This window comes from Macrosteles quadrilineatus, unplaced genomic scaffold, assembly GCF_028750875.1.
Source record: "Macrosteles quadrilineatus isolate MER2022 unplaced genomic scaffold, UCM_ALF_1.0 Scaffold_5__1_contigs__length_97177068, whole genome shotgun sequence".
In the NCBI taxonomy this organism is placed as follows: domain Eukaryota; kingdom Metazoa; phylum Arthropoda; class Insecta; order Hemiptera; family Cicadellidae; genus Macrosteles; species Macrosteles quadrilineatus.
Genome location: NW_026542598.1, coordinates 20,390,107 through 20,417,797, shown reverse-complemented (window position 1 = coordinate 20,417,797; position 27,691 = coordinate 20,390,107). Strand labels below are relative to the sequence as shown.

Sequence of the window (27,691 nt, the reverse complement as noted above, 5' to 3'; positions counted from 1 at the left end):
GTGATTAAATTTTTAACATAATTTCAGTGTTGCTAACTTGGAGGGTTGGTACTACTGCATCCTACACCACCATTACACTCTGCCATTCTTTATCATTGACACAGTGCCCTGTGTCATGAAGTTTAAATTTTATGCATGTGTACGGTATACAAATATGTTTCATACCGGTACTGAAAATACTCCCCCAAAAATGTACAGGTAAGCCTGATCTATCAAAAACAAAATCAAACCTATCCTGACCTGTAAAAAGCTTACACTAAAATTACCAAGATGACAATTTTTTTATAAAACATTTTTACTTTGTCACAATATAATTTGATTATATTTGGTTGAGGAGTAGTGTAAGTTTCCCTTGCCTGTTAAACTTATTTCTATTAGTGAATTTCCCATATAGGGAATAAGCTATCCTTATTTTTTCTAGAGAGATGTACCTCAATCATTAGGTGGACTTGGAAACAATTTGTCCACAGCATTATCACACTAGTAACCTATTTATTTTAATTTTTAAAGTACAAAATATTAGGTTTTTGTTAAAGTTGCAGCTAAAATTTAGCTGATAAAAACTCAAAAGGTTCACAACATGATATGCTTTCCTTCTGTGCTGTGTTATTTTAGTTTAATGTTATCCAAAAACTCTTGAACACCTTTCTAATTTTTGTTGTGTTGTCTTGAAAATAAAATAAACCTCTAGACCCAAAAATAGTTGCCACTACAGCAACTTGGGATTACCTATGCTGGTATGATTAAAAATAAATTATTCTCGCTCTATATTTCTTCAATTTTATGACTGAATTCATTATTTTTCTGACATTATTTCCTTATTTTCCCTATCGGTCACTAATATGGGACAAGAGTTATGGATGTAACTGTTTGTTCAAGATGAATCAGAGAGGCCGAGTCCAGAATAGTATCAGACACAAGGTACAAGCTGTCTTATATCTTCCTTGACAACTACTGTCTACGTTCCTACGTCTCTGTATGTTCCAGCTCCAATGACAGCAGGTTGAAGATTGATGTGTGTCGGTGGTGAAGTGGCTGTATTGCGTCCGAGTTACTTTTGCGTCTCTTCCTATTGCACGTTGGTCCCTAATATCTTTACACTCTGTTCTATAATATTCTAATATCTATTGTTTATGTAAGTGAGCAAAGTAGGATTAAGAGAAATTTATAGTGTTTCGTGCTTAATGACTCTTTGATATAATTTTACCTCAATAAGAATACAAAAATTGAAAACATTTTAAATCAATTTTTCTGTATACACACACAGTAAGATAACCAAATACTTCACTACAGGGAAATTTTCTAAAAGTAGCAAAACACATGATTTGATTATAAACTCATGAAAAATCAAGGAATCTATCCGAGTCAACCCCTTCCCTTTGATTTTAGGTGGATCTCCCCACCTGCTCTTTAAATCTCAGCTAAATTCATTAATTGTACACCAGACCTGAATCAAGCAGGTTTCAAGGCCTCACGGTTGCTGTCTCCTGGCCATCCTAACAACATCAAAACCTCAACTATGAGGAGTTGTAGACTTTACTCTCAGGCATTTCAGGAAGTGTCTCTATTAAACGTTTGATTCAAGCGATTCACAACCTTTTCCTCTGGTGTCTAGATCTGTTTTAGTTACCCATTTATAAAAATGTGTAACCAGTTTTAGAATAAAAATGAAGGTACTCTCCATTTAAATTCAGTCTCCTACAAAATGTGCTGAAGTCAGTTGATTTCAGATTAGTACGCCAACATTTTAACCAATACAGATGAAAAGGAAAATATTTCTTAACCATAGCATATTTATGTTTAATATGTGCATCACACAAAAATGTACGGTAATATGCAAATTGATTAGCCAATTCCAACGTTTTGTTGGAGACTCCAATCATCAATTGACATAACACTAACAGGTCAAACAGAGGTCATAACCAAACGATTGTTGGCTAAGAGAAGGGTGAGATGTATTGGATATTGGCCTGTTGGGATATTAGTTGCATCAGGACAGTCTGATCTGCCAGAGCCAAAGTAGACGCATAACAGAGACGAGTCCAACTTGTAAATCAGTCCTACGTTGAGCCACATCTTCAAACCGGGTGCTAACTAGCCGACAGTCAGGAAATGTGTAAATAAATCAGTTCAAACGTTGGCTGGGTGATAAAGCACTGCAAGAGTAATATTTTATTGCAGTGTTTTATATTTTTTGTGAGGAAAAGTATTTTAAACGTGTGTAATGGCCATGGCCTCCTCTAATACAACGCAGTAGCCCCAGCACACAAAAAGAACTGTTGCACTAATAATGAAGCTTCTTCGCAATGTTTACTTAAAACTTAAAATTTTTACATTACTACTGTAGTTACCACGGCAGGCCGTCCGGTACGAAGTTGCCACACATGAAGAAAGGCCCTGTATTAGAGGAAGCTATAGTAAATGGTAATGCTCTTATGAATGACACCTTGACAATTTCAAAGTTAAAAACTCCAAACAGCTGCCACTATAATTGGGGAAAGCTATACTTTACATTTGCTACAGATTGGCAGCCAAGTTTAGAACTTATTATGCTTGACTTTGGGTTGATTAATTTTGATAGTGCGAGAGATCGTTAGGTTTGATCAGTATAATTGAGTGGTCTAAGGCGTGGCTCTGGCCAGGAGATGTTGGGTTCGAGCCTGTCTCAGTCATGTCTGGTATGCAACTCATGAGAAGATCGCCTAGTCTAAAGTAGAGTTTGATAGGGACATCTCAGGTAGATGTTGACATGATTTCCTTCAGTGTTGGTGGATCCTTTCTTGATAAAGTGTAGTTAGTTTATGGTCCATAAACTCATTTCAAATGACAAAAACAACACAAAGAGAGGCATGCAGGCATTTTGAAACTGGCTCCAGCAGAATTAAGTGGACTGACAAGTCTGAAATGGATTCAATAACGTACTAAATCCTAAACTAAATGAGGCAGTCACTACACGGTGTCATTTCCACGCCTTGATCTTTTGGCAACATGGCTAATCAAGAAGATGATGTACAACCTAACACAGGTTTCATTTGTTCATTTGGTAGAAGTCGTTGTATGTGTCCCATTAACTCATTACAAAAATGGTGTCACCTGGGTTACAGGAATTGGACAGTGTTTCTTAAAAAAGGTAACCCAGCTTTTTTTATCAGAAAAAAACAGTAAAAATAGATGTTTTACCTTTACAAAATCAGTTGTAAACTGATGAGATAAAAATTAATACCCCCACCGCAGCAAACCTGCACACTATGCGAATTTTCATTGCCTGAATGGATTTACTATAAAATATCTCCTTTAAAATATCACATTTATTCCCTATTTAAATAGTATTGGTTTGACGAGTACCGGTACTTTTACTACGGAATTTTCTCCGTAACCATTATAGGCGCCCAATAACGCTTCAAATATACTAAATGATTTGTTTTTATAAGCTGTACAAAATGGTTTGGAAATAGATTGCTAAATTTTATGTTTTTAGGGTAAACAATGTTTTTGGCCTCTAGGGACCTCAAAAAAAAAGTAAATTGGTCCTGGGTCCAGGTCTTACGATGAGTACTACGGTAATACCCCCCCCCCCTATATGGGAAATTCGCTAAAACGTGGTTTATTAAATAAAGAATAAAAGCCCATCAGATAAACAAACTTTTTTGTTTTTGTTAAACAAACAGATTGACGTCTCCAACTTACATTAACGTTCTTTATTTTAATACTATGTTTAGTTAATTACACAAACAGAGTATGCTTAGTTGTAGATGACTCAAACACGGATGCAAATCAAGCTTTACCCGAGGGGATCACAAGACAACACTGTTACGACAATAGCTGGCCGATATTTTTAAACCACATACTTAGTCTCTAGGTCACGGATGATATGCCAACTATAGGCCGTCAAATGATCCTGAAACTAACAAGCTGTTCAAGTGATCAAGTTTGTTTGACTGATATTTAAGTGATCACTAGAATCTTTATAGAACAACTGTCAATGAATATGATAAAGATTGTGTTATCAAGATACACTTTTGTACTTGAGGCTGGAGGTGTTTAAAGGGATTTAAAAGGGTCTCATTGTGAAGAAGCTCGATGAATTTGTTTTGTACTAGATTGCTAATTGATGTATGTATTTATTTTTTAAATTTGTAAATGACAGTTACCCTACTAATATACAGGGGGATGGCCCGCTAGATGTCTGAAGGAAATCCCAATATTAAGCATAGGTTTATATGACTATAAAATTAATGGTCTTAGTAAAATACAATGCTGCAACCCCAAACTCAAACAGACAACTGAGTAAAAAATTGTAGCCGTTCAAAGATTCCTTGAGTTAATTATGCAATATTACACGCTACCTCCTCAGGGAGGCGCTCACTAGAAGTTGAAGTTATCACGAAGTTGATGGTGTAAAAACCTATTCCATGAAATTCTACATGTATGTACCAAGTTTAGAGTCCAGCGATGTCTGAGTTTATCACTGCCAAATATATGTACAAACCAACATCCTCTTTTATACTTCTAGGTTTTGATTAAACTTGACAAATTTATTTATTTTATACTAAGCTATTAATATTTTACTAAGAAAACACACTTTATTACTAAAAAATTGGTGTAAATACCTGCATTTACGCGATCAATGTGTTGCTAAATTGCAACCGATTTCGACTCACATAGGAGTCATCGTCGGGTCAGTACAGATGTGTAACACATTGATCGCACAAATGCAGGTATTTACACCAATGCTTTAGTATTTAAATATGATCAGTAGGCTAAAATTCAATATAATGACACTTTAGTTTTCTTGTAGCAGCAAACCTAGCTACTCGTTAAACCTAATTTTATTTAAATAGATTTAATTGAAAATCAATTAAGACAAATGGAAATTCGCTTAGTCGGCAGGGGTATTTTCCATCACTAGGAATAAAATATCGGCCTTTCAACCTGCAAAATTGGCCTGTGGGGGTCCTTGATAAAAGCAGTTAACATCCCCATTCGCAGTGTACTAATTTAAAATCCATAAAAATGTAAGTCTTTCATTTTCAGTAGTTGATTCTATGTACCCTATAAAGTGGTACAGTATGTTACGTTATAAACAGTTAACTCATATTTAAACTTCAAATTTTATTTTTAAGACGTCCTAAGTTTATCCTTACTGTGCCACCAATAAAGAAACAAGCATTTGGCAATGACAGTGGCATTGTTGATGTAACCCTAGCATAGAACACTGAGGTTTATTAGTCACCATCGACACCATTGTTCGGAGGGCTAATTGAAGGAATGTTTCGACTGACTGCCTATAACCACGAGTATAGTTGCCGCTGTAGTCGTTAATCTAGTCACCAGTCGGTGGCGTCGGCCCAACTGGTCCGTGCGTGTTTGATGTCCAGACTCCTCGCACCTGCCACAGTCCTAAAATACTTCATTATCTTACGGGAACAAACAAAACAGCTGTTTTGGGGACATTTACAAATGATCCCACTTATAGCGTTCTTGTCACATCTTGAATGTTTCATTCTTTGCTGGTTTGAGAACATTTGAGAATTTTTTTATAGACTTTGTTTCTGTGTACATTAAAAAAATTAACAGCATTTTTATCTTGATTTGATATTGAATCATTGTTTTTTTCATGAGGCTATTTATTTCTATCATGGTCATTTGTTTATATTATGTTTTTTCTGTATCTAAAGTATTTATTATGGTCAGTCAATTTTTAGTTGTAAGTACTGTATCCACAGGCAACCAATCAATTGTAATCACATTTGACAAAGATCCTATCTATAACATTTTATAATGAATGAGCTAAAGAACAACTGTAACAATACTGTACATCTAGGACTACAATACAGAACTAAAAATTAATTGAGAATCTTTTTGGTGGCTTCTACAGATGTATTTCTAAATAGGTCAATAAGTTCAGGCCACATGAATTCAGGTGTAACAGACAAAGGGGGTTTGATAGTAAGTCCCTTTGGAAGTAGGCCTAGAGTAAGGCAGGTGTATTTCTAAATAGGTCAATAAGACTTACTATCAAACCCCCTTTGTCTGGTACACCTGAATTCATGTGGCCTGAACTTATTGACCTATTTAGAAATACATCTGTAGAAGCCACCAAAAAGATTCTCAATGAACTAAAAATTAAAACATTCTCGTATGAGAACAGTCCTACTACAGCTTCAAACTTAAATACCGATGTTATATAAACCAAGGCAACAAATAAAACCCACTTAAACAATTAGGATTAAGAATAGCAATCAACAGAAGTGGAACGGCCATTCACATACATAGATCGTTACCGTTATCTATAGCCAGGCCCAAGATTGGCAACGACAATCGGTCTTCAAGTGTCAGACACAGAGCCAACAATCACACTCAAATAGGCTCAGCTGTCTGAGTCATTCCAGTGCTACCTGCTAACAGCCTGCTCTACTCTTCGCATCATACAGGGTGATTCAAAAAGGACTTTACAACTTTGAAAATTCATATAAATCTTATTAAACAAGGTACAGAGCTGGTTTTGGTGTTGTTTTAAAGGAAAACACTTCAAGTTTTTTTACCTTAAACTAAAGATGTTCTATGTGACTTCCGTTGGATTTGGGGAAAATAATTGTTTAGGTATGAAAAAATAGTGAAAACCGTTTAAAATTTGAGAGAAATTTAAAAAATGTTGAAATTAGGGCGTTTTTTGACGGTGAAGGAGTGCGATACACCCACTTCTAGATGTGCTAGGGAGTTGAAATTTCGCACACTTGTTATTCTTGGTCCCAAACCACCCATAAAATTCCAAAAAGTCGCATTTTCAAATTTTAACCCCCCCAAAAATCCAAAATGGCGGACCTCTGAAAACGACAAAACACGTTTTTTTTCAAACGGCTATAGCTCAAAAACGGTTAAAGCTAGAAAAGATTTGAGGAAAAAACGTAGGTTCAAAATTAAATTTCCTACAAGACACTAATTATGCGTTTTTCAAAAATCGCACTCCTTCACCGTCAAAAAACGCCCTACTTTCAAAATTTTGTAAATTTATCTCGAATTTTTACCGGTTTTCACTGTTTTTTCATACCTAAATAATTATTTTCCCCAAATCCAATGGAAGTCACATAGAACATCTATAGTTTAAGAGGTAAAAAAACTTGAAGTGTTTTCCTTTAAAACAACACCAAAACCAGCTCTGTATCTTGTTTAATAAGATTTATATGAATTTTTAAAGTTGTAAAGTCCTTTTTGAATCACCCTGTATAGTTTTCGTAACTTCTATAAAATTGTACTCTGTAAAACAACCACACTGCATTGGCCTTAAAAACTAGTAATTTATTAGAAAAGGCTGGGAAACTCGACAGTGCCTGGTTCCAATCGAGAAGAAGCCGTTCTGAGAGCAGTCTTGTTAGCCCTTTGTATAGTTGGGGTTACCAATAAAATATTCTTCTTTGTACTAACCAATACGTACATGTAATCTTCATTGGATATAATCTTTATATTTACTAGTTCATGGAAAAATTTAACAGTAACATTCTGAATTTGTTTGCAACAATGCAAACTTGTGCAGGTTTTTCCACTAAAATGTAATTAAACTGGGCTACCTATTCGACATGAAACACAAGCTACTCAATTTGACATTCATGCTCAATGTCATACTTTATTCAGTCAGTGGCCAGTTCAGCACAGGCCTTAAAGTCCATCTTAGTACATAGCTCAAGGAAGACGTCTTGAAGGTAAGGAGATCTGTCTGTTTTTAATAGAATATTCCATAAATTCACAGCCATGACGTCCATTAATTATTGTGACTGAGAATACTAGTCTCCATTCTCAAAACTGACTGAAGCAATGGTTGCTACAAAAATCACAACTTGAATGTGTCCTTTTAATTACAGAGCAATATTTTTAGAAAACTAAAAAGATTTTCCATTTTGCTGTTAAAAGCAAGTTAAACTATTTTGTGTGTATTTTCCTACGTTAAAATATTAAACAGGGTGTTAAATGAAATAAACACACTATTAAACACAATCTTACAACATATTTATATTAAAGTAACAACAATGCAATACAAAACAAACACTAATTTAATCGATTTAGCTCTGGTCTAGCTGGACAATCTTATAAACTTATAAATTACATTAACTGAAAGTATTCCACTAAAAATATTGGAAAATCAACATACAGATATCACTTGTATAAGTTTTACAATTAGCGTAAATTTTGCAATAGCTTCAAGAAAAAACCAAGAATTTAATGACATTCCAAAGCAAACGTAAGGTATAAAAGGCAATAATTGAAATTCTAAACTAACATTGATGATTTGAAATTTGAATGGTAAAATATAAATTAGGAGAAAATAAGTGTTGCAAAGTGTTTATAATACTATATTAACATTTTGCATTGTATGCGTGCAAGATAAAATCTATTAAGACCTACATTATTTGTATCGTATTTGTACACAAGGGTATTCTAACCTTTATAAAATCAAAAGCCCCAACCCAGTCTTTGCCCGTTTATCACAGAGGTTTAATTTCCATCAGTTCATCGAGAACGTGAAAATTAGGATGGAACTACGTTCTAAACACCACGCTGAATTCTGTCTGGCAATAGTTGTGTTACTATCGCAGATGTTCATACTCAGAAGAATAAACTTTGAAGAAAAAATAACATTGAGGACAGTGGCTAGTTACGAGTAGAAATGTTCACTAATTTGGAAAAATATGAAGAATTTACAGCTCTACACTACGTTGTACAATTACGTTATTTAGTATTGATGTGTTTTATAGACTAAAACTAAAGCACCAAATGCAATATAACAAATACTGACATGCCGTTTATAATCATTGTCTAACATTGCGATAACAAGTGGGAGAAAGTCTTTCAATGTTGAGCAGTTTAATTAAAACATTTAACTGTAAGATAATAATTAATTCATAAGGTGTTAAAATAGACCATCTCTGTAAATCCGTTTGTTTAACGAAAACTTGATAACAATTTCAAATTTATTAAATAATAATTATTACGAAATATAAGTAGCATGATTTGTCTACAGATTTTTCCATCCCCATAACATTGCAAAATTAATAAATTCCAATACAATAAATAACAAAACTATATCCCAGGCCACCACCACAGTATGGTAACAATAGGTTTTCTATGAAGTGCATGACTTAGGGTACAAAGTTAGATACTTATATAAAGCGTATTGCTAAAAAAGCCACAAAGTGATCAAAGTCATGACTACTATTTGTAGTGGATTGTAAAAGAATACCTTTAAAAGGAAATGTGAGCATATCAAAGCTGCACTAGACGGAAGTTTGCTAAAACGTTTATAAAAATTCATGTTCAAATTCTAACTTAATATGATATTTTTCAATTTATAATGATAATAACGCTTTCAACTGAGCCCGCAGATTATGAAGGGGTCAAGTATGTCTAACAAAGCTTTATGCTCCTAATCCAGAGATAAAAATCTATTGAAAAATATATTGAGATTGTTTGCACTCTTTTGGTAAAATTACTGCCTAAGAGAAAACGTGTGATATTTAAAATTCGCATCTAGACATACAGGAGATGATGTCAGAGGGAGATTGGATTCTGCGGCAAACATTCCCCGATGGACATCCGATGCATCGCCATCTCCGTGATGCCGTGGAAGTGTACAAACGCAGCAGCAATCACCAACACATGGAATATCTGGTGACTCTGAAACTGTTGACAAGACAAGGTTAACTTCATATGCAAGATAAATATTGCATAAACTAAATTAAACATACCAAGCCTACAATGAGAGAAAATCATGTGGCTGATGGACCCTTAGAGCTTTAAAGGCTTGCATTGGATGCATGAGTAACGTAACCAAACTTCCATTTACAATCATCTTAAAACTATAACTAATAAAATTCTGAAATTTACACTTGGGTTTATGACTAGTGTTTATTATGCAAGACCGTTAACTCTAATCAATGGCCGAGCAGTCTGAGCTGTTGTCTCTCTGGCTGAAAATACCACAAATTGAGGGTTAGAAATCCTGTCTCAGTCAGATCTGATATGTAATTCATAAGGAGTTCACCTGTCTGTAGAGCCCACTTAAATAAACAGTGGATGGCTCGGGTAGACAGTATAGGTAGATTGGAGATTCATTGAGCTGCACAACAAATCAGGCATTTATTCATTTTGGCTTTAACTTATTGAATGTGAATCCACCTGTTCATCCTTCTAATCCATGGGAGAGGGTGCACATCGATTTCTTAGGACCATATGATGGCCAACAGTACTTGGTATTATTGGATGCTTTCAGTAAGTGGGTGGAGGTGATACATACAATAACAACTACAAGTGCATGGACAACACAAGAATTACGAAGAATCTTGTCAGATTGTGGGTTTCCTCACATCTTAGTCTCAGATAATGGAAGACAGTTTGTTTCCCATTAGTTCAAGAATTTCATTAATGAAAGTGGGATTATTTACAGAACAACGGCACCATACCACCCAAACTCAAACGGCCAGGCTGAAAGATACAAGCAGACTATCAAAAAATGTGTTAAAATCCATGGAGGGAGAAAAGGGTGCACTGCAAAATAAAATCCAAAGACTAATGCAACTCAGGCAATCCCCCAGCATATCACCTAATGTTTGGAAGAAGCATACGAACAAACCTAGCAACTATTATTCCAACCATAGAATCAAACAAACATCAGAAATGGGGACTCCAATTTGGTATAAAAATGAATTTTAAAGTTGGAGATAAGGTGCAAGCTCGGGAATACGCCAATGGATCATCCAAGTGGTACTTGGGCCATGTAACTAAAAAGCAAGGACATGTAATGTACAAAGTTCAGCTAGATTATGGGCGCATTATCAAAAGACATGTTGATCAGCTGATCCTTCGCAAAGTGCCACAGCACAGAAATAGAGGAGGGGGTGTTAACATATGTTTTATTTACATTTAATTCCAACATGTGTTCAAATTGTTATGATGGTTACCTATTGAATTGTTTATGTTTTTACCTACAGATTGTGATTCAACAAAAGAATCTATTTTCTATTTTCTCTTACAAAATGTGAACTTTTATTAGTAAAATTAGTGGAATAAACACCGCCAAAAAGGTTTCTTGAAATAATTAGGACTTTTGCAGTTGAATGAAAAACATGAATAAAATAAAAATTCAAATTATTAAATCAATGAATTGAGTTCAAAGTGTTAAAGTAATTCTTACCCAAACAATAAGCTAAAATCAGTGCAGATTAATGACACTTGAAGTGCTTCATTAACAAGCCAACATTTGTACTGACTCATTAACACATTTCACAAATGTTAGATGGTTAGTTAGGACTTCTTCAGAGAATAGGTCAAAGAAATCTCTTCAACCTAATCTCTCAAGAAGTCTTACACCAGGACGAAATATCAGTGTTAAGTTTTATGTTATTTTATTGTGTATCCATCCCTGGACTATAATTTTCTCAGGTATGCTAACGGAACCCCCTTACATGTCATTACATGTGTCACTACTGATCTGTTTTTTTCAATTTTTTTGTAAAGGGTTGGGGTTTGGGGTAATCCTACCTCTTGCTACTTTGGCCTTTTGACCTATTGTAGCACCCCTCAGGTATGTTGTGCAACTCATGTGGAGTTCAACTGTCAGTGGCAGGGTTTGTTGGTGTCAGAGGCCCACCTGGGTGGAAGTTGATGGGATAGCTGTCTCTTGTGAATGACTAGTTCCATCCATAGTTAAAGCTATCTATAACCTGTACACTAACTCTCTCAGATGTATGCTAGCTGGTCCCTATCCCTTTTCAAAAAGGTATCTAGTGATAAGCATTATACTTACCCAAATATCACATCTCCCGGGGAAGAACCTCTCAGGTACCCTCCATGCGTAGAGTGCGGCCCCCAGGATGTAGAGAAGACCCATGAGGATGAGCCAACCTAGTGAGGCGTGACTGACTGCGTTCACCCATCCCTCGGCGATGGCGTAGTGCACAGCGGGGACTACTCCGCTCAGACCAAACACTGTGAACACCGCTGCGGACAAGATTCTAAGTCACAAAACTAGAAACATTGGTTACTGTCAATTATAGTAGTGTTTTAGTAAAATAATCACAAACATTTGACTTTTTTAAGGGAAAGGGGTTCAAACATCAATATTTTCGGGGATAAACCAAAGATTGAACAAGTTTCTCTCAGACCTAAACGTCACATGCTACTAGGGTAATCACACACACAGAGACACATTGGACACATTCAACAGTGGGTCTGTAGGCATTTGTTATCTGGTTGAAAGTTAATGTATGATTTTAACCAGTCACCTAAAGTAATTAAGTTACTTTATTTTGTTAATTTAATAAAATCTCTCTAATGAAAAATATCAATCTTTAACCCACCATCGGTAGCGTAAGAACATTTGTTCTTAAGAAAACTTGTTTATTCATTTTCAAATAAGTATATGAGTCATCATTTTAAGGCATTTCCATGAATATAAGTATATGAGTCATCATTTTAAGGCATTTCCATGAATATTCGCCTAAGCATGTAGATTGTAGAGGAGAGGAGGGGGTGGGGGGAAATAACACATTCCAGGGGTTTTAGGCATTGCCTCTATACGCTACATACAAATCAGTCATTGAGTCAATTGACAAGGGTGAGCACATGTTGGGAGTGTTCATGGATTTATAGAAGGCGTTTGATAGTGTTAATCATGAACTATTAGCCTACTTTTTAAATTAGAACAAATTGGAATCAGGAATAACTCTCTTAATTGGTTTAAATCATACTTATCAAATAGACAACAGTTTGTTGAAATAACTCACATCACTAAAGACAATTATAAATTAAAATACAGTTCAAATATGGGCACAATAAGATCTGGTGTACCTCAAGGATTATCTAAATTATGCCCCATGCACAGGTTTGTATCTTTATGCAGATGACTAAATCTTAAAGTATCTGGGAAAACTGCAGAAGATGTTGAGTTGCCATCCACTATAGAAATAGCTTGTATTGAGGATTTTTTAATAATCCTATATATTAAAACGTAACAGGGTTTTTTTATTTCACGATTCGTTTTTCACGACGTTTTTTTTTATTAAGTTTAAGTTTTTAAAAAGTCTAGCAGCCGACGGACGAGTTTAAGTCGTTTTAGTGGTGGTTTAACTGACAGCTGGTTTCTAACTGTCATTGAAATGTTTATGTTACAAGTTGTTTGTATACAAAAATATTGATCGTCAGAGTTTGCCTACACACTATTTCACTTTAAAATAAAGTTTCTTTCCTACCGTAAAAGATTAATTTTATCAGGAGATTGTGTAATTTTGAACTAACATTTTTAAACGTATAATCAAGTTTTGTCATGAATGCAATCCGTCTAAGTATAAGTCCTTAATCCTTTTAAAATATAAGTGGTTTACGTGTTGATACATATTTTTCTATATGTTTGAATGACTGCATGAATGATGGGTATGACTGCATACAGTACACATTTTATTCGTAATAAAAGTGTCAACCGGTGTAGTAGGTCTACAGAAAACTGACCAGTAAGCTGCAGGGTGTCAGTAGAAACCAAAATCGATTCATACATCATAACTATCCCAGTAGTACTGTATGATTCAGAATCTTGATAAAGGGGTACATTCCAAAAGTAGACCAAAAGGCTCGGGTGGGCTGGGCAGGCTTTGCGTGGTGGAGAGAAGATACTTCAACTTTTAAAAGTGTATTCCAAGTAGTACTACAAGGTAGACGACCACTTGGAAGACCAATTAATGAAAGACGTCTTTAGACTGGTATCTTTCTTAGAAATGGCAGGGGATAGAAGAGAACGGGAGGCCAGGATCATTTTAGAGGTTTCAGTGGCCAAGGTGGTAAAATAAGGTACGGTAAGTGATAGTATGCAGTGTAGAAGGTGTTATGTAGCTACTGTACTCAAACCAGTGTGTGTGAATCGGCCACCAAGTTGTAAACTAGCTGTTCTGGATCATATTCAGATTTAATTGACTACTAGGTTCACGTACGTAGGACGGGCCAACAGCTTGTCAGAATTTAAAATTTAATGAAAGTTAAACTGAATGTGTCACATTCAAAACAAAACAAAACAAAAACAAAAACAATCCTAACATTGAAGTAAATAACCAACCAATTGAAATAACAGAAGCCGTAAGGTTCCACGGCCTGACATTGGACAGTAACTTATCTTGGGAAGGGACCAACATTGTAAACTTGTTTTAAATTTAAAAAATTCCGGTCTTTTCTTTGTGCGATTAGAAAAATGTCAATACTATAATACTGCATTGGAGTTTTAAAAATGATTTATTTTCCTCATATATCTTATGGCATGTATATATGGAGCCACCTCAAATTCAAATCTAGACCAATTATGACAATACAGAAGCAATCAATCAGAGCTATGTTAAAAGAACAACGATGATTCTGCAAAAGAACACTTTTAACATTTAAGAATTCTTACTGTTTATGGTTTGTATGTTCTTGACTGTATTATGTTTGTCAAAAACAAAAATTTCAATCCACCAATTAGAGAAAACAACCATAACTACAATACACGTAATTAAAATAACTTTGTAATTGGAAAACATAAATTAGAGCTCTTCAAAAAAAGACTGTCAATGCAGGGCATGAATTTTTTTTAATTTTTCCTTTGAAAATTAAAACAGAACAAAACCCAACATTTTAAAAAAACGCCTCAAGGAATATTTAATGGACCTGTACATATACTCTTCAGATAAATAAAAAATGGCTTTATCATGGTTTTAAGCATTAGTTTTAAATTAATTTGACACTATTCATGTACAACCATGTATACTATCAATAAAGATTCTTGACTATGACTATGACCATTTAAAGTTTTTGTTGGTTAAACTATTTGAAATTTCTAAACTCTATTTGTACTTTCCTACCATCGGCAACCTTATATTACACTACCTGCTCTGATTGGCCTGAAGGCTGGCTCACTGAAGCGGTCCCACAGTGAGACTATCATAGCACTGAGACCCAGCGTGATCACGACACTGAGGTAGATCACCTTGGACTGGAAGTGGCAGTAGAAGCCGTAGTACAGCCAAGGCACAAATGAGCCAGTGATCAGTAGAGCGATGCCGCAGTAGTCCAACCTGGCGACGAACCAAACGAGCATACAAAGTTTAGCAGAGTTTCAATCTTCCAATCATTGGTTACCTATCCTTCCCTGTACACAATCCAGTAACATGGGATCGCATGCGTTTTAGGTGTGGTATAGCTACACAATAGTACATATGTTGAGAAGCTCTTTGCTACCCATGACTCTGACTTTACCTGTAAGATATGCACCATGCTTAAGGTGCCAGCTGTTTTTGACGGTTTTTTTCTTTTACTCATCACTATTAGTACTAGGCCTAGTCCGCTACATACTACCATTGCTTAAAAACACCACACAGTTTGTCAATTGCTCATATCTGCATATCTCTGTTTCCCTTAAAATCTTGGTCTCAATGCGAATGATAACCATTGGAATGGTGAAGTGTAGCTTATGCTTTATTTTGTATTCGACTGTTTCAGTGGTGGTGGTTTAACTTTGCTATTCAATTCTTGATTTCAGATTATAGTTAAAAAAAAAAACTAGATTTGTTTCTTGTTTGATTTGCTTTATATGTCATTACTAAACAGGTATTTCAAAGGTTTTTTATGTTTGAATATAATGTTAACATTTTAAAATCATTTAATTTGATTTTGTGTATTCTGACCCGCATAACCAATCTCAATATGGTCGGCTTAGGCCTAGATTGGATAATCAACACCCTGAACCCAAAATAATATAATACTTTCGTCCCTTTATTTCAACCTACACCTTCAAGCCAAATTTTATATAAATGGGACATAAATTATTTAAATTTACTTATTAAAATTATTTAACTCAATGTTAAAAGAAAGCCTTGAACCAAGTGAGCACTAAGAAGTAACACTTGCTATTTTGCAAAATTCTACAACATTTACACAAATAGAAAATTAACTTATCATAAGAGCTTCATATTTAAAATTTCTTTCCTAAAAGTTGGTTTTCAACATTTACTAAATTCAACTTTTTAAAATATCTGTATTTTAACTGCATATTTTCCATATTTATCAATCCCCAGTTAAAACTGAACAATATAGACATGAAAACCGTGCAGTTAGTGGGTGTGTAAGGGAACGACTTGTCGCCTAGTGCGGCCGGTGCCGTAAGATAACATCTCATGGTATTTGTCACTGCAACCAAAAAACCCTCCCGGTCGCATTTATCTTTCAGTCGCCAGTGGTCGCTGGTCATGGGTCACTTAGTGTGGCCGTCTCCATTTAATTTAATGCAACGTACATTCATTCATTATAGCTGCAGCTTTGTCGCCGCGACAAAGTCTTCAAGTGTGGCCGTAGCCTTAGAAAACCAAAATACTTTCCATGCAGAGATAACCTCTGAAAAAGACTTCCAACTTGTTTTCAATTTTTGAAAATGCAAACAAGCAGCTGTTAAGTAAGTGATTCAATTAAATTGCCTACTTATTAGGATTGTTAGATGTTAGTGTGCATTATACTATCAATATGTAAAACTATCTTACTAATATTATATATCTGAAAGTTTGTGAGTTTGTGTGTATGTTTGTGTGTATGTTTGTGTGTGTGTTTGTGTGTGTGTTTGTTGCTCAATCACGCATAAACTACTGGACGGATTGGGCTGAAATTTGGCATGATGATAGCTCACATTCCCGATTAACATTAAAGCATATTCTTATCTCAAAGACCCTTTCGGGCTCCGCCCCAGTGGCTCTGTAGTTTCCCATGTTAATCTTATGATTTTTCATATTTAAAAGGAATTAATGAATCTTAACAGCTGTCTCAATTAAACAAGTTGGTTCTGTTCTATGATGTTCAACAGCATAAAAGTTACAAGGATTACCAACAGGGTGCAGCACTATTAATTTTTTTTTTTATTTATGACAACAGCTAATTTCCAACTAAAAGGTGAGTGAGCGTAGCGAACGAACTTCAACCTTGAGGCGAGTTAGCGTAGCGAACGAGCTAACCTGAAGGCATGTGAGCGCAGCGAACGAGCTCCAACCTAAAGGTGAGTGAGCGTAGCGAACGAACTTCAACCAGGACGTGAATGAGCCATGCAAATACTTATGAAGCTAAACGGGGCGAAGCCCGCGGGTACAGCTAGTTGAAAATAATGCTAAAATAAGCTATAACCAATTAAATCAAACTATGCATACTTTCAATCAGGGGCGGCTCCAGGTAATTTTTTTGGGTAGGCCTGTCAAGGATCAAGAAGGATTTTAATCACGGTATGAGAGGTTTGAGGGGCTTCCCTGCAAAAGGGGGAAACTATAAAATTAAATGTAGAATAATGAGTGTTGATGCTTTCCCTTTATTTACATATAATTAAATGTCTTTATATATTCATAATTTTGAAATAACTGCCAAAATTTGGGTAGGACCCTCTGGAGCTGACCCTGCTTTCGATATGTGAGATTTCTCGCAATCGAAGTTTACAACTGTAGTTTAACAACAGCTGACTTTTAATCCCTGGGGATAAAAAATCTCTTTACCCCCTAGATAGAAAAAAGCTACTTTAGACCCACAATATACGCATTAAAAACAGCTGTTTTTTCTGCAGTGTGACAAAAAGGTATTTATTCACTTTCTTAACATTACAGTTTTTCAAGTCTACAGATGATCACTTACTTGCTAAACAGTTTTCCCACACTCTGTGAATGACAGTAGACTGTGTGAAACGCAAAGGAAAAACCCAAGCAGACGATAGCTCCGGCAAAGAAAGCTGCGAATACTAATTTTTCCTGCAGGTTCACCTCGATAGATGGCCTCGACAGGAAGTAAATGGCCACACCGATAAATGCTACGCACCCTGTAACAAGTGGTTTAAAAAAAATTTACAAGTGTCGCTGCAGATTGTATTTGTTGTAGTGTTTAATTGTACAAAAGAAAAGCCAAATAGCACTGAATTGCTTGGTGACTTCTATATCTAAAGGAAAAAAGAACGTACAGACTTAGAACACAAATTATACATGTATGGTAGTTCAGTAGTTCCAAAGGAGCACTGTGCATCCACAATAAGACATTTTGTGCTGTGCTTAAAGACATTTGTCTAAATATGTTTAAAGATAAAAATTGGAAAACAAGTTTTCAGCAGCATTGATCTAATGGGTAACAAAACACCTTACGGTATGACATCAACACCAAGGAGCATACCAAACAGTGAGATTTATACTAGCCAACAATACTAGTCCATTTTCACTGTTCCATTTAGGCATAAAAACATTATGGACTACAAACCGAGTAGATGTGTCCATATGTTGCCAGTCTCGGAGTGTATGCGGAAGATTGATCGAAAACACGCAGAGAACGATGGCAGAGGTGGTCTGTGGCCGGCGTGGAGGTAGTCATTGTCTTGCAGCCATCGCGGCAGACTACGGAAATGGCAGACAGACCACGAGGCCTCCCACACCTGTCACAACAAAATTTCCTACAAGTGTTCAAACTGTTCAATATTTACTCTTAATTCTCATTATTTATATGTATAAAATATATAGATTTATAATTTCATAAGAGCCAAGATATCTCATCAGCAATAGGAGGAATTTAAGGATTTTATGTACTGCGTTGAAATCTAATTATTTTACAGATGGATAACAAATTTCAATTTTAGTCATAGAGTTTAGGTACTTTCTTCCTATTTCTTACCGTCCCAATACATTGTTCATTAAACTTACATTAAATTAAATTGAAACATGAAAATTAAATTGAAAGTTATAGAGTGGGTATGTGATTTCATAGATTTTTTTAAAGCCATAATAAATGTTTAACATTAACTAATTTTTAAGAGTTGATACCCCTAAACAGTACACTCTTTTTTCAGCAATGTGAACTAATTTAATGTTTAATATTCATTGCTATCAATTTTCAGGGTTTTATAAATTTAATTTGTGACAAAATCATATTTGAGAATAGAGTGATGATCTTTATAGCTTGTCATTTGTAGATAACAGACGATTGTCAGCGTCGAGGTAAGTAACTTAATGGTATGTTTATTGTTTGTACAATATAAGCCAAACCCACCTTGCGTACAAACTCCTCAGCTTGTTCAGCTGCGTTGTGAGCCATGGTGCTGAGGTCCATGTCATCTCCATGACTCATCTGGGCCTTGAGAACCTCCACTGTAGCCTGTCACAGTGAAGCATTGTCAAAACTAAACATTTATTCCTAATCATAAATATTACCTAGTTAGTATGAAGGAAATTAAAGAAAAACACGGTAGGTTAGAAAAACATCAAAGGATTTCAGGCTGTTTTGTGGTTCAGCATTATGTAAGGTCAAGGTCTTTACCCAGTTGTATAAAACTAATTAATACAAGGGTCATATGGTAGGGTTGTTTTATTTTCAACCTCCAATTAATTCCAGAACTGATTATTGAAAGCGGGTGTGCATAGGAGTGAAAGACCAACTTCCACATTACACACATTGCCATTGCTGTCTTCTGATAAGTCTGCATTGTGCTACAGCTATGTTAAGATGGCTGGCATTATTAATTAACACACAAAGAGTCAATTTGTTTTCTGTAAGCAAAATATAATAGTAAATCTGATCATTAGAGAGTTTGGTGTGTGTATAAAACTTGATGAATGATGTTGTTACGCATGGATGTTGTTAAAAGTTTAAAGACACAGAACGTCTTTTCTAGCATAATAACTAGCGTCACAAACTTCAGTGCAATAGTTATGGACTTGAAAACTTTAGCGCATCCACAAGTATTTGGAATGCTTTCGTTTAAAAGCATTTGCAATAAGCTAGGCCTACTTAAAATTTCACACAGGTGTAGCTACTTCAAAGTAATTAATTAATTAAAGAAAGGTTAATTTTCCTTTAATATATATTATTTGAGCTGATTAGTATTCGCAGACCTCAGTTTCCAACAGGCGAGGATCGACCGGTGTGGAAGGAAGAGGACAACCTCCAGCCATCTCATCTTCTGATAGTGCTGAAGAGTTGTCTATCTCTAACAGCTCCTGCCATAACACAAGACAACAATTTACTTCAGAAAAGCAACTTTAATAGTATAGATTACAAAACAATTGAACTTTAATACAACAAAATTTTCAAATATTCCTTGAAACTTGTTAACCTACCATGTTGTTTTTGGATGCTGGTATAATCTACTTAAAACTGGGACCCGGCTTGATAGGACCTGAACTAATGACAACTCTGGTAAGCCCAACACCCTAACACAGTAGGTATAATAGTTTTAAGCTCGTCTTCAAAGCTGCAGCATTCACGTACAATTTCCAACTTGTTATGTAATGAGTCAACAAAATTGTTGAGTGAAGGTTTTTTTAAGTTACTTTATGTGTTAAAGCTTTAACAGCACCTAAATAATTCAAAACATCATTTTGAAAATCCTCTGTTATCGACGGTTTTGAATAACCAGACCTTAAAATCAATGTTGAAACTAAATCCGCAGTTAACAAACAGCAAGTAACAGCTCTTATAGTAACTCTACGATAAAATAATACACTAGCAACCACAACCCCTTTAAAAAATTACAATGGGTTATCGTAATCAATGGTATATTTATAGGTCCACGAGTTTTTAGTTATCTTTTGGTTAACTTTGACTTGAGCAAGGTATTACAGGTCAAAACTTGTAATCCCTGCTACTTACTTTTATCTATGACAATAAAGAAATTGAAAAAATTTTACTTGCAGAAATGATAAATCAAATAAATATGCCAAACAATCTAATTTTAGTAATTTTCAAGTGAAATTAATGGAATTCTCTAGAACTTACAGAATAATAATGGTGTGTATAATGATCCATATACAACACACAAACATACAACATACCAGCTGCACAAGCATTCGGAGTGTTGCGTAATATTACCAGCTGTTAGGGAGTTTTAACAGCTGTCACAGTGACGCTCAATATGAGTAGTTTCATGCATTATTGTTATCATAGCTTGGATAAGTTAGCTTGAAATTTTAGTTTAACTATATTAAGTACCGGTACTTCAAATTATAAGCAAAGTACACTGCTTCTGATAACTGAAGAAAATATAGTATTAAAAGTAACGTATTACAGCTTAAAAAATTTTTTTGAACAAAAGTTTTCAGCATTATAATAAAAAGGAGAGTCGAAAACCACCACTTGTTATGTGTACACTAGTTTTTGTAAGCCTACAGTATTTTGTTCCCTGCTACCTGATGATGTACCGGTATGTATAACATCAAAACACCTAGTCTATTCTAGGAGCAGAGGAATCATTCATTAGGCAGTAACAGGTGGTAACTTATTTTAAATTTTTAACAATAAAAAGTCTACTTTCATTGAAAAATCCTTAATGCTCAAAATATAATCAGTACAGGAATATATGATCTTAACAACCTTATAATAGTCAAAGTTAAATACGTGATTATAACCTAAAACAATTCCTAACTTTTTATTTTACAACCCATGTATTCTTTTCAATAAATCAACCATTATGTTTCCTTTAGGCAGTTTAATTTTTAAGTTGCCATTAGATAGGAGTGTTGCTGAAATAAAATTAATTCCAACTATTTACACATATAAAGCTTTGAGGGTTTTATTATTGAGATTGTTCACATTGGCAATGCTTGTAATGTTTTGATTGAAATACTTGTTACCTCTATCCATACTTAGGCTTTACTTATGAGGATATGTAGATATAGACTACCAACCTGTGAGACTCGCATCAACCTCAAATACTGAAGTAGACATACCATCTAAACACATGGACTAGATGTTATTTTTAGCAGCACACTATATCGATGGCTCATTTAGTTTTCTTTTTTGTTTTTGGTTCTAAACCTTTGACATGGGAATGCAATTTCTATTTTAGGGTAGTCTTTTTATAGTCAAATATAACACTAACCACAAAAATATAGACTATTTTCTTTAAAACTTTCTAAAATACAATAAAATACACTGTAGTATCCAAACAGAGTTATGTCTCTTTTGCTATAGGTTCACGACTGTTTAAGGGGAAGAAATATGAACGTCGTTGGCTCCATAGAGGTATATTTTTTAAGTTAAGCACTCAATGTTATTTAAATGGGTTTCATTACCTCACCGAGTGAGTTTTTCTCAACTTTACATCACTCGAGAAGTAAGGAAGTTGTATACATCACGCTTGGGATAGGGAAGTTTAACATGGCGGGTTAGGTAAAATATTATATTATAGCAAGAGCATTAGTAAATTTATTGTCTAGAATATCAAAAACAAAAAATAATAGCAGTTGACACTATTTTGCAGTATCAGCTGGTTTATATAACTTGACCTTTATTCGATACGCAAATGATTAAACAACCCTATCACTAGCAAGCTAGGTCATCAAACTTGTGACAAGTACACTACATGTCTTTGGAATGTTATTATCTAAAAACTTACCAAAGACAATTCATTATAAAAACGTTTCATGTATTTTTATTGTTATAACCAATTGAGGAATGCCACCTAGCCTAGTATTTGAAAATTTTAACCCATTTTTACACTGTTTAACACATTTGGTCTAGATGGTTGGGGCATTGTCACTTCAATATAATCTATTGGAGATCGGCAGGATTCAAACCCGAGGACTGAGTGTGTGTACTAATCTTATTATGCCTTAGGTACTTTCTCATCTGACCAAGTTGTCAAACAAGACACTGACACTGGTTTTTTTACTAGTTGTGGACTGAAAAATACTACGGCGTAGAAGGGCCAAGGAGTAATATTTTTTTGTAAAATTCTGACTTTTAATCTCAAAATTTTGACTTTTAATCTCTAAATTTTGACTTCTATCTCAAAATGTATACTTGTATCATTGAATTCTACAACGTCGTATTTATTGCAAGCGCTTTTACAACTGGAGCTCAATTACTGTTTAAATCATCTGGTTTTGAGTGTTAAATTACCACCAAACTCCGTAAGTAGGCCTACTATAACCATAGAGATGAATAGATAGACTGGAGTCACTACTCTCTGGTTGAACATAGGAGAAAAGCGTGCCATCCAAGATTTCCGCTTGTGCCGTTATGTTGGTCATACTGTCTCGGTTGGCTGTACTTGTAAAAAAAAGTCAAAATTTTGAGATTAAAAGTAAAAATTTTGAGAATAAAAGTCAAAATTTTGAGATTAAAAGTCAAAGCTTTGAGATAAAAAGTCAAAATTTTGAGATTAAAAGTCAAAATTTTAAGATTAAAAGTCAAAATTTTGAGATTAAAGTCAGAATTAAAAAAAAAAAAATACTCCATGGCCCTTCTACGCTGTCGTAGAAAAACCCCTAAATAACATAAATCTGACTCCAAAAATGAACTTCAAACAAAGAAATCCCAATGGTCTCACCTTGACTTCGTGCAGTCCTGGGACTTCGGAGCTCAGTGAGATCTGATCAGGGTCCCAGGTGGAGGCGGAGGTAGCGGAGGGTCTATGACGCAGACCGATACCTCCATTGGCCAGAGGGTGGGACACATCCTCCAGGCTTTCTATGGCGTCTTCGTATTCACTCATGCTGTAACATAACCGCTTTAACTACACGTCCCTCAATTTGTACAACTGTACAGTAGAACCGCAACTAAAGGTCACTTAACTGCCAATCTCTGTTGTTCGTCACCTGAAAAATCTGTACTTTGTTACCTTTACTGTAGGTTTAACCCATGCTGCAGTTAACAAAATGCTAAACAGTAAATAAATGTCAATACTGTAAATAAAAGTTTGTGTTGTAATTCACATAAGCAATTTGTTATGTTATTTTCCTTTCCAAAAGCATTGTGATTTTCCAAACTGTATGAAACGAACATGCTACAGACTAGAATATGTGGCTATTTCAGTTTGGCCTGGTTAGAAATTTTGGGTAAGACAGAAATAAGTGACTGATAGAATTTATACTCTAAAACTGTCAAATATGCTAACATGAGAATGGGTTGACTAGTTCTATCCATAGTCTTACCAAGTATATGAAAGGCTTATAGGCCCTAGGCTATCACCTTTGACTATTAATACAACCCAATAGTCACTTATTCACTTATTATCTTCAGAATTAATATCCACCCTGGTGCGTCAGCTTTATATTGAGTTGAATGTACTCTATGGTATGCTGTAAGGTTGTCATGGAAATTGTGGTGATTTAATACGTATAACATCGTGTCACAACAGGCCATAAAAAGCTTAACATTTACTGGGAAACCTGAGTGAATTAAACGAAATTGACTTTTTTATTTTCATCAGAGCCTTCGATGATTAAATAATAGTGAGTAATATTTTGGCCTGAAGTATTTAATTAATCAACTACGAAGGCTATGTAACGGTAACACTACTCAGTATCATGTTTCATGACCCTGGACTCTGATAAAAGAAATATATTACTATCACTGCCGCATGTGAACTTTGACTTAAACCAAAAAAACGTTTTGTAAACAATCAAGATTGTAAAAATTGATTTGCAAATCTCAGTTTTCAGTCTGCTGTTTAACCTAAGTTAAATGAAAAACACGTAGGCCTATATTAAGTTTAATTTTAGTTGTTTTTTTTTCAGCCCAAAAATATGAAGTTATTTACTAAATGGGCAAAACTCATAATCTAAGCAGTGGCAGATCCCTCGGGCATATTTGTTTACTGCATGTAATAGTGCATAAACATTGCATAAAATTAATTGTCACAATAAAAATCATCTTTTGGGGGGGGGGGGGTACCTCCAATCTCGAGGCCCCCTCAATCTAAGGCTGGATCCGCCACTGAATCTAAGCTATTAATTAAATATGCTTCAAGTCAAAGTTTTGAAATCTAGATGAAAATCATTAGAGCCCTAGTCTTCTTGGTAAAATATACATAGGCCTAGCAAACAAGGTTGATTCTGTGCTGGTCTCTTGTTCAGTCTTTACTATAAATCATGTTATTGTATAAAATCTTCCAGATTCTAGACCCAAATGCCATTTTTGTCATTGAGCTATCATTCAATGGTAAGCCTACGCATAACGGAATATTAACATTACATAGGCATACCCTACTAAGAAACAAGACCAGGTTTTAGACTACATAACTTATTTAACCCAACAATAAAACTTAAAAATTCTAAAAGCATTAAAAACCTAATAAAAAGATAGCCTATGTAATGTCCTAGATTTTCTGTGCATTCAAAATTAGATCCAGCTGGTCATAAGTGTTGGCCTTGTTACAGATCAGTCAGTCCTCAGTCCTATTTCACATTCATTTTTCATTCATACCCTTGTTACTGGCCCTTGTTATTGTGTCAGCATTTTGAAATAGCAGCAATGTTACTGGCCTATCCATCCTCCTATATAAGAAATAAACTTAGCCCGATCACAAATGACTCAGATGGAAAAAGAATCACTCCAAAGACCAGAGGAGAGAGGAGCACCAGGCTCAACTGTGGGTCCGGATGTCGATATGAGGGTGGCTAAGAACCCTAGAGGTTCAACAGTCACTCCACTCTCGGCAAAAGGACCTTCGAAGAAGGTCAGAGGTTCAACCCGTACGTCTGATCAAAGACTCGGGAATAGGCTTACCGGTACCTAGTTAGCGGCATGTGGGGTATACACAATAAGCTTTAAGGTTGACGTGCCGGGATCTTAAGTCTGCCCCCTCATACAGTACAATACAATACAAAACTGTTGGATTCAGCAAACAGAAGGAATAAGAAAGCATCTTCGGATTACTCAGGTCCTTCTCAGTGGCCAGTCATAAACAGGCCTAAGCCTTTTTTCCTAAATCATTTGTACACTTTATGGCTAGAGTAAAAGTCATATTTTTATAGAAACAATAATTTACCAATGCAAATTTATATTAGGCTACATTTCTTAACAGTTTAGTTATGTAATACCGAAACTAAGTTAATAAGTGTGGTAAGTTACCTAAGTCTATTCTGTGAGAATTTGATGATAGGAAAACCTCTCGGTTTAAAGATTTCTAAATTGATGGCGTTTTAAAGTAAATGAAAAATATTAAAAGTAGTGAATAGGCTACACATATTACAAACAAATATTAGGCCTATCTAAATTGTAAGTTGAGTGTTAAGTTAGGCTATCTTAGATCAAATGGTTGGCTAAAACTATACACAAGGTCAGCGGTTCTTTCAAAATAAAACCTAGTAAAAATAAAATGTTTTGATTCATAATAGGCCAAGATTGTGTTCCATAAAAAAGTACTGAACCCTCAACAAACTCCACATACACTTACATTGACATCTCAGAGCTGACGCGTCTTGCTCACTTGCTGTCTTGCAATTTGCAATGCAATACAATTCCTGAGACTTTCATGAACCAATAACCAATGAACCCTTCGCCCGTCAATCCGATAATAATAATGTGGCGTCTGCAAAGTGCAAATTTTCCAATAACAGTTCAATATTTACACATATGGTTGGCTTTGTAAAGCCAGGCCAGCTGACTTCATCATTTTTATTCTTTCAACGACCTATACCACTAACACAAAATGTGAGCGTTTTGTCATTGATTAAAAGGCAATATTACAATTTACTTGTTTAATCATTGACTATAGATTACTGTAACTAAACCTATCATCCCGGGGAACTGTTTAACATATTTGAGAGACTGACAGTGTACTTTAATTAAAGTGGTTTAAAAACATGTAATGTTGATAATCCAAGTGGTTGTGTAATAACTAGTTCCGGCTCACAATGGAGCCTTCTTCAGGTTTTCCCAAATAAGACATTGTCGCTTCTTCTGAAGGTCGTCAAAGCTCGTTTTGTAAATATTTACAAAACATAAAAAACATTAAAAACATACAACGCACCACTACTACGATCGTCAGTAGTGTACCTCAGGGGTCGGTTCTTGGTCCGGTACGTGTACTGTTCCTCCTCTTCCTCAACGACCTCCCATGGTTCAAAAGGGTGAAATAATAATAATATGTCTTTTTGCTGACGACACCTCTCTCGCTGTCTCCAGCCCAAACCGACTCGAACTAAACATATGTGTGCGTTTATACAAGCCAGTTGATTGTTGCAGTGGTTCGATAGAAATCTCCTCAAAATCAATCCAACAAAAACTCAGCTTCTTGGATTCTCAATTATAGGAAAACCAAAAACAAACAAAATTTTATTTTGGATGACACTGAAACTGAAACCACTGCTCAAGTAAATGCCCTGGGGTTATTCATTGGGAAACTAAGTGATGAGCCTATATTTACAATCATAATATTGAAATACATCCGCTAAGCTACATTCAAATGTAAATGAAATGTTATGTATGGTTTTTTTGCAACCGTGGTATAACACATTCCATCCAACAGTGTTAGTAAAAAAATTAATTCTTCAGGTCTTTAAGTAAGTATTTACATTGATAAAACAATAAACTAACAAATACAAGTAGACTTTTCAGTTTTCATCCCATCCCATAAAAATATTGGAACTCGTTTTTCAAGTCTAGTTCACTTTGGTGACACTGATCGCTAGTACACGGTCACCTTTGGTAGAGGTATTGTTTTGTTTACAATTCTTTTTTGTGTTTCTACGCCATTGGCATTTTTTACAATTTGAAAGGGAACGGACCATGTCCTGTCTTTGTTACTGCCTAACGTCAACCTTTTTGTTAGATAGCACCATTAATCCATAGCCCAATGACAAACTGCTTGTTATTTCAGTCGTTAAAACCTCGTTTAACCAAATAAAATGATCCAACCACAAATAATAGCTCGTCCTTTATTTACATAACGAAA

At 35.1% G+C, this 27,691-nt stretch overlaps 1 protein-coding gene across 1 annotated transcript; it reads right to left on the bottom strand.

Moving 5' to 3' along the window:
- Positions 1-7,982: 7,982 nt before the first annotated feature.
- Positions 7,983-26,321, bottom strand: LOC128994986 (adiponectin receptor protein-like). The gene is made up of 9 exons (XM_054419848.1): positions 26,192-26,321; positions 23,342-23,507; positions 19,905-20,009; positions 19,063-19,167; positions 18,280-18,451; positions 17,671-17,851; positions 14,899-15,086; positions 11,798-11,991; positions 7,983-9,675 (listed from the first exon to the last, which is right to left on the bottom strand). The coding sequence occupies exons 1-9, from the start codon at positions 26,197-26,199 to the stop codon at positions 9,544-9,546; spliced, it is 1,251 nt and encodes a 416-aa protein (XP_054275823.1). The 5' UTR covers positions 26,200-26,321; the 3' UTR covers positions 7,983-9,543.
- Between the last annotated feature and the right edge of the window lie 1,370 nt (positions 26,322-27,691).